The sequence below is a fragment of the Epinephelus fuscoguttatus genome, linkage group LG17 (genome assembly GCF_011397635.1).
Source record: "Epinephelus fuscoguttatus linkage group LG17, E.fuscoguttatus.final_Chr_v1".
In the NCBI taxonomy this organism is placed as follows: domain Eukaryota; kingdom Metazoa; phylum Chordata; class Actinopteri; order Perciformes; family Serranidae; genus Epinephelus; species Epinephelus fuscoguttatus.
In genome coordinates, this window is record NC_064768.1 from 5,271,876 (window position 1) to 5,288,214 (window position 16,339).

A 16,339-nucleotide genomic window follows, 5' to 3' on the forward strand; every position below is an offset into this window, starting at 1 on the left:
TGTGAACTATTACCAGTAAATAACTGTACAGTGTCCTCAATTTTTCACATTGCGGTGAGAGATTCTGTCACATATGTTGGGGTTCAAATTGTTAAAGATAAGAAGCTCAGAGGCACTTCAAATTTTACTCCGATTATTGAAAAGACCCAAAAAGTCCTCAATCACTGGCTACAAAGAGACTTGTCTCTGAAGGGCAGAGTTCTGCTCACTAAGGCAGAAGGCATTTCACGTCTAACCCATGCTGCTCAGTCACTGTTTGTTAATAATTCCATATGTAAATCTATTGATAGATGCTCAACTCCACGGGCTGGAGTCGAGCCCGGGCCCCTACGGCAGCAGCCTTGTACATGGGGCCCTGGGGCCTGCCCTACCATTAAGCCACCGACGCCCCACATGCTCAGTAACTTCTTATGGAAAAACTAAACACACTACATGCGAAAATCTGTTGTTTTAAATGCATATGACAAAGGTGGACTAAATTTCTCTCAATAATACGTTTATAATAAACTGGATTAAACAGTATTTAAAAAACCCAACCTCTATCTGGAACTTTATCTCTCACCATGTCTTTTCTCATTTAGGTGGCCTAAAATTTATTCTGCTTTGTAATTTTAGTATTCAGAAAATCCCGCTTAAACTCTCCAACTTTCATCAGCAGGTATACTATTAGCATGGGCGTTGATTTACAAGCACAACTTTTTTCCACAGAAATGTTATATTTGGAACATCTGTAGTATTTTGTACAAAAATAAGTCACTATTTTATGATAAATGGTTCAACCACGGTATTCTTTTAGTGAGTCAGTTATTTAAAGCTTCAGTGTGTAAAAATGGTGAGTAACAGTGACATCAGCGGTCAAATTCTAGATTGCAGGGCTCACTCGTGCTCACTCGCTCACCCCTCCCTTCGGGTAAGTGACGGTGGCCTCGTAGGACAGAAAGCCTTGCGCAGACAGAGATGGCATCATCCATCTGAGTTTATCAAGTTTTTCAGGAGTAGGCCTATCTAGCGATGAGGTGAATATTTATTGAGGAATCTAAACCATGTTACGATATTGTAGCGACCCTGCAGTAAATGTTCTGTTATAATGTAAATGTTCTGTGAGTTAATGGCATGTTTGGGATTGAATGAGTATAGGTAGGGGGCGGGGTGCGAGTGTGACGGGAATGAGGTCTGTGTGAGTGCACGTGCTGGTGTGTGTATGAGCGAGCTAGAGGAGAGAGCAGCAGTGCACAGTTGGAGTTACAGCTAAGTTCTTGTTTGTTGGTTGTTTTGGCGTGGTTACGGCCAACAGTAACCTGTACTGTTCAGTAATAAATGGTGGTTTGCCGAATAACTGCGTCATCCTTTCCACACGTCCTGGCGGATGCTACAATATGTTATAGCTTACCAGTGAGATATAGGTTATCTGTGAGATATAACATTATGTTAGGAGTGTTTTATCTCTAATTGTTTTGGTAACACGAGCAAACATTAGTACATTAGCACATTAAACACAAAAATTGAAGAATGACATTGATGTAAAATGCTCCTTCTGCGAATCTCTTCCCGAAACATGCTCTCATTTATTTTGGTATTGTGAATTTACTCGTGAACTGTGGAATGAGATTAATAAATTCATAATTACTAGTATTTTCCCAGATTTTGTCTTATACTATAAAAATGTTTTATTTGGCTGTTGTCATTACAGAAGTAAAGATGAGAACGCTTTCTTTCTTATTAATCTAATTCTACTGTTGGCTGCAAGTTTCACATACACAAGTGTAAATCACAAACAAAAAAACAAATTTCTCTGTGTTTATAAAAGAAATGGAACAGTATCAACGATCTCCCCCTCACAGAACAAAAAGCTATCAAAACCTTTATGCTCTACTTATAAAGTGTTTACATAAACTGACTGCCATACTCTTGCACCCCCCCACCCCATTTTCTTCACCTCTGATGTCTTTCTTGTTTACTTTTGATTTTAAGTGATTTGTTTTTAGTCATTTTTTTGTCTGTTCACCGCACCTTCGCATTATGTTGTGTTCAAGGTTGCACCAGCATACTTGTATTGTTTTTATGTGTATCTGTATGTGCCAGAAATTTTCAATAAAGTTTTGGGGGAAAAAAAAAAATTTCATGACTTCAAAATTGTCGAAGTGTTTACACCAAAACACAGGTGAGTCATCTAGGGTGGGTGAATTCTGTCTGCTGACAGCAAGCGGAGTCGTGAAGCCATAAACGAGCGTCCAGTAATGTAATGCTGGTGAGGTCAGCGACAGCTGAGACCGTCTTCAGACACCAACAGTATCCATGACAACATACTGTCACCTGGACCTTTGTTCCGAAGTAAAAGCACAGATGTACCCTGTAGTTGTATAGGCTACCCGCTGAAAATAAAAAGGAACAATGTAGATTGACTGTTTGTTTGTAATTAGACCATTTTGAAATAAAATCACATCTGATTTGTTACTTGCTGCTGAAGTCATCACTCCATCTTCTCTCTGATTTTTCAGTTTTATTGTCATACTGTACCCTGTAATAATAGAATAAGTACCCTGTAATTAAAAAATACCTATTGTAGGCCTATAAGTTCTCTCTAAATTCCCCCCAAACTTCCATATTATTGATCAGTAGGTCGCACATACCCTGTTATAGAATAGGTACCCAGTAGTTAAAAAAAAAACCTATGATATAAATTCTCTGTAAATTCACGAATTGTTAGCCCCTTACTCCATAACTTAACATCTTGTTACCCTGTACCTACATATATGTATTGGTACGTACTACACTGGTACACCGTTAGTACAACAGATTACACCGTAACTACCCGATAGTTATGGTGTAAATTGCGGGCTGTAATCTAAAGCGTTACCGTCAGTTATTTTGAAAATATGATTGAATAACACATTGTTGACACAGCATCTCCAGGACACGTACCTGTGTTGTTACCCGACCCCCCCTTTCACCCAGTCTTCACTGCACTGCCGTCAAGAAGGCTAGAGTCCATCCCACACGTGCTCCAGTATACGCCATTCAACGACCACTTCCTCCGGTGATCAGTTCTTGGGTTCCCCAGAAGACTCAGATGAGATAGAGGTAGAATCACTATTGCTAGACTCTGGTGGGGCGTAGACCATTATGTTGGCGACAGAATGGACAGATTTCAAAATTAGTGCACAGAAAATAGGAAAACAACAACCCATTATAATGGCTATAAGTAGAATCATTCCAATAAGAGGGGCACATATGCTCAAAATCCATGCTATAGTGGGGTTTCCTCTAAAGAATCTGAAAATCGTATCCCATGGCCTTTGATTTAAATAGCCTCCAGTGGTTTGTGCATCTCTATTGGTATTTACAATGCCTTCTTGGATCTCTTTAAGGTTCTTAATTGCAACAGTTAAATTACCCAGCCCTTCGGATTTGGATGGAAGCTATGTGCAACACCCCTCTCCCACGATGGCGCACACTCCTCCTTGGGAAGCTGTCAGTACATCTAATGCAACACGATTATCAATGGTAAATTGACGCAACAAAGCAAGCTCATTATTAATAGATTGAAAGCCTAAAATTGTTGCATTAGCCACTAACGCCAGGTCATGTCGTGTAAGTGCTATGAGATAGTGGTTAGCATACTGTAACTCTGTATTCCAAAATATAGATTTAAAGACTAGTTGGGAGTGTGTAAAAATCTGATGATCATTTGGTAAGGCATAGTATTGGCTTGACAAATCCACTGAATTCATGTTTTTTTCAATGTTTGTATCCCATGACTTCAGATAGGTCTCTTTTTTCTGTGAGTTTGTGTGATTTGGAAGGAATTCAACTGGTTCCACCACATAAATTACATCACTTAAGACACACAGTGCACATCTTCCTTTAAATGAACGTGATACTTCTCTTAATCCGATATTGATGTTGATACTACTAGCTAGTTTAGATATGCTCGAAATTATGGCCTGTGTGTATTTTGTATCTATTGGCGCATTAACGTCCAATTTCACATTATTATCCATTTGATAACATTTGGTCGCTGATTGAAAACTATCAATCATAACTTTGGACATTGCAGTCAATTCTACATCATGTCCCTTTTATATTAAAGCCAGTATTCTTTTAAATTCTCTTGCCATGCATTCCATAACATATTTAATCCGTTCAACAAAAAATTGATCTTTATCTGTCTTGTATTTTCTTTCTAAAGAGTCAAAAGCTTTCTGACAATTTTGCAGCCAGGCTTGAGTACACTGCTTTTGTCAAACCTTAATTTGTACAGATATATTATCAACGTCAGGAAAAATAAGCATGGGAATAATTTTGACAATATCTCTACTAGATTTCATCTTTCCGTGCCCCGTGCCAGAACAAGCCAATAACCAATCATATTTGTCATCTGATTCATATGCAGGAGGCTCAGTGAGTGTAGGGAGAGATGGATACAGAGTGGCATCCTGGACAGCAGTGTGTATTGGTTCAGGTTTCACTGTCTCTTGTGTCATGATAGACAACTTTTTACTCTTTTTCTTTTCTATCTTCTGTACATTCCCTGGCCACTGTTTACTCATCAGTTCCCAAGCTTTAAATACATCACACATATAACTTTTGTCCCAATTTGGATTTGGAACTGCAGTATTGTCAATCAAATATTGCCAAATTATGTTTAATTTGGATTTAGCGAAACTTCCATCTCTAGGATATCTATTGTTTGTCCACTCAGATATATCTGTTAGAAAGGGTTCAACATAATAAAATCCTAGTTTAGTTTGCATCCATTCTCTCTGTGTCATCTGCTCAAGCGTTTTGGTTGGGAAATTTTTCAAATAGGGGTTCGTCTTCCGTAATTTTTTCATAGCATTACGCTCCTTTTTTGGTAAGTCCTGCTCCAATCTATTCTTAATTTGTATTGCTTTACATTGTGATGGTTTACTCCCTTTATGTCCCATGGTTAAACTTCATATGTTAATAACACAAATATACATGCATCCACTTATTAAGGAAGAACTCGTTCATAAATTTTTTGTAAACAGGAATTAATAATTTAAACATAAATTAATTATTTGTGTCATTTTGATTTCATGGACTAGGCTTAAGTCTGCTGCGTGTCAATGCTGCTCGATCCATTGAGACTTACACTTGCCAATGTCTATCTAATCAATAATTGTTATCCTATCGAGACTTACACTTGCCAATGTCTATCTAATCAATAATAGTTATCCTATCAATGACCACAAGACAACCACCCTATCATCCTTAACACCCATAAATCTATCACCCAAAGAACTTCTCTTGTGACAGAAAGTTGTGGAGAAGACAATTTAATTGCTGAAAATCAAAGGAATGATTGAAAAACATCCTTGAAAGTCTTTGAATTTGACTTGCCCCTGTCTGTATGAAACCTGAGGATGCTGCTCGTTGCAGGAGTGGGAGTTACTACACATTGTACACACACCTTTATGTTTTTGTAAATACATCCTCATTCATAAATAGTTTTGTACAAATAGATAGCTTTAGCTTGATAATAAATAGTCATTATTATAGTCCTACATACACAGTGCAGAATAATATTTTCTCTTGCTTTTACTTTCTGATGTTTAAATAATTTGTTTAAGCATATGTTGATCTGTTGCACCTGTTCTGTGTTGAATTTTGGTAAGTAAAACATGTTAGATGCGGGCTGAACGACTACCGTCCAGTGACACTGACACCAATAGCTATGAAGCGTTGCGATGTATGCAGACGACTCTACATTATATGCATCAGCAAATACACTTGGAGAACTTGGTAAGGTATTAAATGAAGAATTAAAGCTTGTAGAAGAATGGATTACAGTAAATAAGTTAGTTGTTAATATTGAAAAGACAAAATGTATGGTATTTAGTTTAGAACGGTCATTAAAAGATGCACCAATTTTGCACTTAACTATAAGAGACACAGATATTGAAAAAGTAACAGAAGCAAAATTATTAGGGATCACTGTTGATAGTCAAATGTCTTGGAACAGCCAAATTGATCAAATGGTGGTAAAAATGGTTATTATTCAGTGATGTGGTCCAATACAAAAGAAAATAATTTAAAAAGGTTACAGGTAGCTCAAAATAAAGCTGCTCGTATTGTTCATCAATGCCCATATCGAACAAGAGTAAGTACAATGAACAGTCAGCTGGCTTGGCTAAGTGTAAAATGCAGGTTACATTATTCTCTAGTGTGTTTCATTAAAACTATCATCATAACTAAAACCCCGGAAGTACTTTATAATAAATTAGATTTTTTTTCAGACAGACATCATTATGCTACTCGTCAGTCATCAGAGGGTCGTTTTCTGTTGCCTCAGTGTAAAACTAGTTTGAAACAGAGAACAGTCAATTACAGAGCATTGGTGTCATGGAATTCATTACACAGTTTTCTGATTTCAGAAAGTAATACAACATGTTTTATTAATAAAAAGTTAAGATTGTATTTGTTCACACAAGAAATAGTGTAGAATCTACTGTATTGTTTGTATTGTATTTATTTATCTATTTTCTCTGTTCTTAAAGATGAAATCGGAAGAAGAGAGCTATGCATCTCATTTTAGTTGTGATTTAGTGGAGGAGATGCTTAGTGATTTGTTTTTCTTAATTCTTTTAAGAGATGAAACTATTATATAGAGCTATCATATGTATTAGACAGACTTAAGTTGCTCTAGTTGTGTCTTAGTGTTGTGTTATGTATTGTCTTATTGTGAGTATGAATGTGATGATATGTATCTGTGTATTTCTCAGTCCTGAAGTATTGTCAAAAGATTAATGGGGACCCCAGGAAGAGTAGCTGCTGTTGTAATAACAGTAGCTAATGGGGATTTGAATAAATAAAAATAAACATAAGTGCTTTGAGAAACTGGTTTGGAGTCACATTATTTCAAGCCTTGCCCCAGAACCTCCTACCAGTGGGATGTGCCTGAAACACCTCCAGCAGGAGGTGCCCAGACGGCATCCTGATCAGATGCCCAAACCACCTCGACTAACCCCTTTCGACGCGAAAGAGCAGCAGGTCTACTCCGAGCTCCCTCCGGATGTCTGAGCTCCTTACCCTATCCTATCTCTAAGGCTGAGTCCAGCCACCCCACAAAGGAAACTCAATTCAGCCGCTTGTATCCACTATCTCATTCTTTCAGTCACTACTCAGAGGTCATGACCATAGGTGAGGGTTGTGACATAGATGTACCAGTAAATTGAAAGCTTCACCTTACGGCTCAGCTCCCTCTTCACCACGACAGTCCGGCGCAGCGCCTGCATCATTGCAGAATGTGAATATCAACAAACGGGAACAGTGACAAGGGACAACCCTGGCAGAGGCCAACACCCACCGAGAACGTGTTTGACTTTACGCTGAGTATTTGGACACAGCTCTCACTTTGGTCATACAGGGACTGGATGGCTTGTAGCAGAGAGCCCGGTACCCTGTACTCCCGCAGTACCCCCCACAAGACCCACGAAGGGACACAGTTGTAAGCCTTCTACAAATCCACAAAGCACATGTGGACTGGATGGGCAAACTCCTATAACCCCTCATGCTGCCTCACAAGGGTAAAGAGCTGGTCCACTGTTCCACGGCCAGGATGGAATCCGCAATGCTCCTCCTGAATCCGAGGTTCGACAATCAGTCGGAGCCTCCTCTCCGGCACACTGGAGTAAACTTTACCCAGGAGGCTGAGCAATGTGATACCCCAGTAGTTGGAGCACACCCTCCGGTCCCCGCTTTTGAATGTGGAAACCACCCCCACTCCGCAGGCACTGTACCCAACCTCCACGCAACGCTGAAAAGGCATGTCAACCAAGACAGCCTAATAATGTCCAGAGCGTTCACCATCTCAGGGCGATTCTCATTCACACCTGGCACCTTGCCACTGGGGAGCTTTTTGACTACCTCAGCAACCTCTGCCAGGGAAATTGGCGAGTGTTCCCTCGAGTCCTCAGGCTCTGCCTCCTCCATGGTAGATGTGACGGCCTGGCTCAGGAGTTCCTCAAAGTGCTCCTTACACCACTTGATGATGTCCCAAGGTCGGGTCAGCAGTCTGCTGAGCACAGCCTGAGACAAGCCCTGATTTCCCTTCCTGAGGCTCTAACAGTCTGCCAGAGTTTCCTTTCAGGCTAACCGAAAGTCCTTCTCCATAGTCTTCCCGAACTCTGCCCACACCTGGGTTTTTGCTTCAGCGGCTGCAACAGCTGCAGCCCTTCTTGCCACCTGTCTGCTGCTTCAGGAGACCCCTGGGCCAGCCAGACCCGAAAGACCTCCTTCTTGTACCTCCTCCCTCACCATCTAATCCAACTCACCATCAGGTGGTGATCAGTTGACAGCTCTGCTACTCTCTTCACCCGAGTGTCACATGGCCACAGATTTGATGGTACCACCACAAAGCCGATCATTGATCTTTCACCTAGGATGTTCCCTAGATGTATATCCATTGTTAAAAAGATTACCCCAAGGGTGGCTGTAAATAATTTATTTAAAACCAATAAAATCACAGCATTGACAAATGCAGAGATTGGACAGTAACTATAAAGATTAAAGTATAACAATTAAAATGGGCAACTAAAAAAGTCTGAGAGAAATACCAATATGTCCAAATAAAATCCAAAAAATTAGCCAGAACGCCTGATTAAAGGCTGTCTTTTAAAGAGTCCCAGAATTCAGGGTCATTACGTGTTGAATCAGAGAGAGGTTTTTGTGTACATTTTAGATTTTGTTCAAACTTTATCTATATGCTATTTGAGACCAAAAGATAAGTTCTGTGAAATATCGGATTTTTGACAGTTCATGACCTTAAACATATCAGTAAGTGAGTAATACACAAACCAGGCAGTGTTGTTACGAAATCCTACGCTCACAGCAAAACCTGAAATCACCTTTGAACCTGCCGAGAGGAACTGGCAGTGAAATATTGCTTTCGTAACTCTGGGCGAAAATAATGAAACTTGTGTAAAAATGTTTTTATGTAAATAATGGAAAACCCAGAAACTTGTAATCCTGTCACCAGCAGCTTTTATAAGAGGCTTGATGAAGCTCAGTCACTGCCGCGTTCGTGCAGCTGTCACCTGAGATCTGTTTTTTCCATTTACATTTTGAAGCTGGTCAGCTGTAGCATCATGAATCTGTGGATCAGCAGTCATCTCCTGGTGGCAGGGCTGTTGCTGAGCACCTCGGCTCTGACGCCTGAAGAATGCCAATCCTTGGTCACACCTCTGTCTCTGGCTGACCGCTCAACAGTAAGCCCTCGTCTGACTCCTTTTAGTTTCTTTAGGTATTAACATTCAAGTGTTGAAGCAGTATTCAACCTTTTGAACTCTTGGCTCATCTCTTGGCTCATCGAGAGAATGCCAAGAGTGTGCAAAGCAGTAATCAGAGCAAAGGGTGGCTATTTTGAAGAAACTAGAATATAAAACATGTTTTCAGTTATTTCACCTTTTTTTGTTAAGTACATAACTCCACATGTGTTCATTCATAGTTTTGATGCCTTCAGAGAATCTACAATGTAAATAGTCATGAAAATAAAGAAAACGCATTGAATGAGAAGGTGTGTCCAAACTTTTGGCCTGTACTGTATATATATATATATATATAAATTCATGGGTAAAAATGAACTACATGCTGGCGAGCCATGGGTGAGAACAAAAGTACATTTTCAATTTTTCAGAATAAATAAAGTAAAAAGATGTGCAGTGCATGTGTAATATCAATCAATTTTTATTCAAATCACAATTTGCCTCACAGGGCTTTACAGCATACGACATCTACATCACTATTACCAAGCTGCAGTTCCTTTTATTTTTAAAGTTAATGACACAAGTGGAACCTTTGACCCTGTCATCACATTGGTCACCGACATGGAGGACTCCAGCCATGAAACTTTGCAGCCCGAGGATAAGGGAGGATCTTTTTGAGTTTTTATGGTGATGAAAAAAATGGTACTGAAATGTTGCAATATATTTAAGAATGTCCGAAAAAATGGAAATAAATGGTCCAAAAATGAGTTGGTTGATACATACAGTACATCTCTTGATGCACTTGATACATCATCAGCGAAGTACCTGGGGTAATATGGGGTTTCAGGTCTTTCAACCCTATAGCTTTCGACAGCTTTGAATTTTCCTGGTAGGCCTGATTTGTCGATAGCTGCCAGCCACTCCTCCAGGTCTTGATTTGCCACTCTGATGGAAGCCGCATCCTTTGGGGTGCAGTCAAAGACTTTCCCGAGGATCTTCACAGGTTTCTCTGTAACTGATTGGATTTGGGTTTCCCCATGGGAGAAGTGAAACTTGTCTGTCACCTTCCCTCTTCTCAGAACCAAGGACCTCAAGTTTTCTGGCTAGAAGCGCATCCAAGCCCACGTGATTACCGTCTTTAAGCCTTGGAGGATCCATCTGCTTCCCGGAACTGACAAAGTTGTTACTGTCAGATCATCCATAAAGGCTCTGATGGGAGGTTTGCCGGACTCCAGACCTGGTTTTGGGGCCTCTACACTCTGTTTCAGCTGACTTGACTAGCCTATTCATGGCCAGAACGAATAAGGTCGCTGAATTTGTATTTCCAGTGATAATCCCTTTCTCAAGCCAGTGGTGGTCAGATGTTACTGTCCCAGGAGTGAACCTCAGATTAAAGCTGTTGTAATAATCCATAATGAGGTTCTTGATGTTACTCGGGACATGATGCTGCACCAATGCTGCCTCCACTAGCTTGTGTGGTATGTAGCCATATGCACTGGCTAGGTCAATTCATAGCACCACCCGGTCTCCTTTCTCTTCTTGAGCCTGTTCTTTAGAAGATAGTCAGCCGGTGGGAGACGATACTGAAAAATATCTTTGCCTCAACATTGAGCAGGGAGATGGTCTTAACCTGCTCAACGCTGGTTAATAATAATAATAATAATAATAATAATAATACATTTTATTTGGAAGCACCTTTCGTCACACTTTACAGAGCATAGAAGATAAAAGACATCATTAAAACAAAACATCGACATAAAAACAAGTGTAGTGCACAATGTCCAGTTAGAGTGAATATGCCAGTTTGAACAGGTGGATTTTGAGTGGGATTTGAATGATGTGATGGAGTCTGACTGTCTTATGTTTTGGGGGGGCGGGAGTTCCAGAGTCTGGGTGCAGAGAAGCTGAAGGCTCGGGCACCCATGGTACTGAGGCGTGAGGTGGGGATGGTGAGGAGTCCAGCAGAGGTTGTCTTATCTTCCTTTGGTACCCACACTCCTGCAAATCTCCACTGTTGGGTTACCTTTCCCCTCCTCCAGATTATCCTCAGTATCTTTCATAGATGGTGTGTGAGTTTGGGCCACCTTTTGTACATCAGGTAAGGCACACCATTGGGTCCCGGCATTGAGCTGGTTCTAGCAGCCTTGATCACAGATTAGATTGCCTTCCAGCCAGGGTCCTTGGTGTTAAAGTCAGTGGATGGTGCTGGTGGGTTGAGCAGCTCTGCATTCTATAGAATAGAATAATTTACACTGTAGGGCAGAATAATTTGAAAAAATCTGTGTGGAGCCGCAAAACATGTTTGAGCTTTATAATCAAGGTAAATAGCCTATTAAGTCTAAATTAGCGTATACTTATGGTCTAAATAAGCATTTGTTAATATGTTTTACCACAAGGTGGACACTGTGCAGGGCACTATTTATGATTATTTGGTACTTAAATTTTGCAGAGCTGGCAGTGAGAGCAAACAAATCTGTCCACGCACTACTACATTCTCTATTTTATTCAATTTACTTTTTTGGATTTGGCATCCATAGCTAACCAGCCACTGCTATCGAGGTTCAGCAACATTTGGATTCATAGAATGAATTTCCATAGAATTCTTTTCTCAAAGGCTAAAGGAGCCACTGGACAGGGGCTAAAGAGCCACATGTGGCTCCGGAGCCACAGGTTGCCTACCCCTGTCCTAGATCTTCCTCCCGTGCTGTATCACTGTAGGTCAGATGGAGATGGTTGTCTATCTCCTCATTTGAGCATGTGAGGTGGCCGCCACGCTTCAGGTCTAAATAAAATTGATTGATTGATTGACTGATTGATTGATTGATTGATTGATTGATTGATTGATTGATTGATTGATTGATTGATTGATTGATTGAGTAAACTAATAGGTCTAAAGTTAGATGGGTCAGTTATATCTCTGTCCTTCCTAGGGATTAGAGATATCAAGTCTTCATTAAATGTTGGTGGAACATGACCCTTTTCAAAAACCTCTTGATAAACCTGCAAAACTGGAGCAAGAATGTCAACATATACTTTATAATATTCTGCAAGAAACCCATTGTAACCTGGTGATTTCCCAGTTTTCATTAGTGAGACGGCTCTCTTTATTTCCTCCTATTTTCCCAGTTTTTTCCCCACCCTTGTAAAAGTCTGTTTTTAATCTATATAAGGCATATTCTACTTTTTTATCAAAAATTTTTTGCAACTTAAATTTGAGCCTACAAAGTTCTTGAGTTCTTGAGTTCTCACAGCAAGAGGGTTGCCGGTTCGATCCTGGGCGTGGGAGCCCTTCTGTGTGGAGTTTGCATGTTCTCCCCGTGTCAGCATGGGTTCTCTCTGGGCACTCCGGCTTCCTCCCACAGTCCAAAGACATGCAGATTGGGGACTAGGTTAATTGATAACTCTAAATTGTCCATAGGTGTGAATGTGAGCGTGAATGGTTGTTTGTCTCTATGTGTCAGCCCTGCGATAGTCTGGCGACCTGTCCAGGGTGTACCCTGCCTCTCGCCCGATGTCAGCTGGGATAGGCTCCAGCCCTCCCGCGACCCTCAAGAGGATGAAGCGGTTAGAAGATGAATGAATGGATGAATGAAAGTACTTGATATTGTGAGTCAGAAAAATGTTCAGATAATTGATTTTCCTTTAATTTCTGTAATTCTTTTATCGTGTTTAGGCTGTCTCTTTTCTTTTGAACTGCATGTGCTATCAGTTTCCCCCTTATGTATGCTTTAGATGCCTCCTAGACTGTTGTAATTTCTTTGGTGCTGCTAATGTTCAATTCAAAAAATGATTTCAAGTCTTCAACTAACGATGTTCTGAAGGATTTATCCTGCAATAATGAAGTATTCATTCTCCATCTAGTCCTCCTGCCTATGTCCAGTTCTGCATTCACACATAGTTCCACTGCTGCATGATCTCTAATAGCAATAGTTCTCATGTCACAACTGATTAAACTATTTATTAAAGGGCTTGCAATTAAAAAGAAAATATGTGGAAAATGGAAAATATGTCCTACCCAACCTGAGGGGTTGTTTATGTGAGTTTCCTGTATAAAAATTATGTCTGCCTGATTTGTTTTCAAATATGTCATTATCTTGCATCTTTTAACCGGATTACCACTTCCATTAATATTCCAGGACATAAACTTGATACATTTCTTAACCATACTTATCCCAGTAGCTCTCCTTACCCATGTCTATTATACCGTTAGTATTTGAATATATCTGGTTGCGAAGTCTACACCTCATCAATACCATGTACCCCGCCAAAACATGAACATGTAGTCTGCAAAACTAACATTTCCAACACAAAAAACACATGAGAAACAAAAATCAAACTAAACCAGAGTCCTAACCAGACGATGTCTGGCAGTCCCGCTAAGCTGTCTTATGCAGCTATAAAATTAAAACAAAACAAAAAACCTCGCCTGGTCCGTGGGTTACTGCTCTACCTCCGTTCTGGATGGCAACTCCCTCAGGTTCATCTCCACTCCAACAAAGTCTAATGTTAAACAGTACGTCTATGACTCTTCCATGCAGTTACAAATATCCGCTCACCTCCTTCATTGTATATTCAGTCTGCACTTTCACCATTGTCATTGAGAAATTTATCTGCCGCTGTTCAGCAGTGACATTTTTAAAATAAAGGCAGTCGTGAGGAATACTACCTGTGTCTTCCTTCATATCGTGACACGGTGTCAGAATTGAGGACTCAGCGCCGACACTGAAGATGAAATGGCTAAGTTTGCACCCCCGGAGCCGTTTGATTTTGCCCAGCCGGCAGAGTGGCCGACATGGAGGCAGAGATTTTCCCACTTTCGAGTTGCATCAAAACTGGAAAAGGAGAGCGGTGAGGTGCAGGTCAATTCTCTGCTTTACTCTATGGGGAGAGATGCAGAGCCAATCTTCAATTTCTTTGTGTATCCTGCTGCTATGGAGGATAATCCACACCCAGAGTTTGACTTTAATGCCGTATTGGAAAAGTTTGACGAACACTTTGTCCCCAAACACAATGTCATCCACAAATGTGCCTGTTTTCACAAGAGGGCTCAAAGAGCCGGTGAGTCAGTGGAGGCCTTTGTTCGGAGTCTGTATGAGCTGGCGCAGCACTGTGAGTTTGGCAACAGTAAGGATGAGCAGATTCCGGACCGAATTGTCATAGGATTAACTGATAAAGAGGTGTCACAGAAGCTACAACTTGAGGCGGATCTAACACTGGAAAGAGCCATCCAGCTTGCGTGCCAGAGTGAGCAGGTCAAACAGCAGAGCGCGGAGCTTGTGGAAAGCAGAGTGAATGAGGTGAGAAGCAAACAATACAGCAACACGAGGTGGAGCTTTGATAAACCACAGCACTCACAGAAAAAACAACAGTGAGGCTAAACAGAACTGCCAAAGGTGTAATAGCATGATAAAAATGAAAGCTGCCCTGCTCATAATAAAAGATGCAGAAAAAGCAATAAGACAGGTCATTTTGAAGTTAAAAGAAGTCAGGACAGAGGCTGTGGCAGATTCGGATGAGGATTCATTTTTCATAGGATTTTTTCTTGGAACTGTGACTGACTCAAAGCCAACTGTCATAGAGAAGCCATACTCAGACACTGATTGGGATGTTGAGCTACTGGTGAACGGCAGCCCAGTGGACTTTAAAATTGATACCGGAGCCGACACTACTGTTATGAAAGAGGCGACATTCAGCGGGTTACTGCAGAGACCCAGGCTGATTCGTTCCAGGCCGACAGTGTACAGCCCGGGAGGGAAAGTCCAGTGTGCGGGAAAATTCCTTGCCAATACGGTGTATAAGGGGCAGAATTATCAATACTGGATCACAGTCATTAAAGGGCAGTATGCAAGCAACTTACTGGGCAAGGCTGTGGCAAAGTGTATGGGACTTGTCACAAGAGTCAATGGGATTAACAGTGACTTGACAGGAGATGTGTTTGCAGAAATTGGACTACTGAATTGTTAGTCTGTTAAAATAGAGCTGACTGATGATGCTGTGCCCTACAGTGTAAATACGCCACACAGAGTCCCTTTTCCCCTCCTTCCGAAAGTGGAAAAAGAGTTAAAGCCTATGCTCAGCCTGGACATCATAGAGGAAGTCACCACACCCACAGACTGGTGTGCACCAATGGTGCTGGCTCCAAAACGTAACAAAGACGAGGTCAGGGTGTGTGTGGATTTAAAACGGCTGAACAAGGAAGTTAAGCGGGAGTGTTACATCCTGCCCACACTGGATCTCTACCCTAGATGCCTCAAGAGGTTTTTGGCAGATTCCATTGGACCCCAGCTGCCAAAAACTCATCTTGTTTATAACTGCCATGGGCAGGTTCTGCTGTAAACGCCTACCATTTGGGATTACATCAGTGCCTGAGATTTTTCAGCGGCTGACGAGCACACTGCTTCAAGGCCTGGAGGGGACTGTCCTTGTGATGGACAACATTCTCATCTATGAGTCCAGCAAAGAGGAGCACGACTGCCACCTGGATGCAGTGCTTCGGACAATTGCAACATCAGGCCTTAAACTCAATAGAGCCAAGTGCCACTTTGGAAAAACAGAACTGCAGTTCTTTGGGCACATCATAAGTGCTGATGGTGTAAAACCAGACAATTGTAAGGTGGAAAGCATCACCAAAATGCCTAACCCCACAAATGTGAAGGAACTCCGCCAAGAGCCAAATTCCTACCCGGGCTTTCCATCACACTGCACCCTATCATGAAGCTCCCCAAAAGGGAGAGTGCATGGGTCTGGGGCCAGCCTTAGGAGCAGGCGTTCAACAAAGCTAAAGCTATGCTCGTGGCCACACCAGTACTCGGTTGCTACGATGCAGGCTGGCCGACTATAGTCAGCACAGACGCCAGCAGCTATGGCCTGGGCACTGCTCTGTTACAGGACCACGATGGTGAGCTGCGGCCTGTCGCTTTCTGTTCCCGAACTCTCACAGACACAGAAAAAAGATCATCTCAAATTGAGAGAGAGTGCTTGACGAGCATGTGGGCGTGTGGGCCTGTGAGCGCTTTGCCCATTACATCCAAGGTATGGGCTGTGTCTGTCTTCAAACAGACCATAAGCCTTTAGTGCCACTAATCAATACATATGACCTTGACAAAGCCCCA

General features: G+C 41.4%; 1 protein-coding gene across 1 annotated transcript in view; it reads left to right on the forward strand.

The window, feature by feature from the left end:
* The first annotated feature begins 9,022 nt into the window (after positions 1 to 9,022).
* Positions 9,023 to 16,339, forward strand: part of LOC125904316 (uncharacterized) — a 33,482-nt gene continuing 26,165 nt past the window's right edge. Inside the window, exon 1 of the mRNA XM_049601658.1 lies at positions 9,023 to 9,230. Within this exon, the coding sequence (XP_049457615.1) occupies positions 9,111 to 9,230 (120 nt within the window). The 5' untranslated portion in view covers positions 9,023 to 9,110. The remainder of the gene's footprint in view (positions 9,231 to 16,339) is intronic.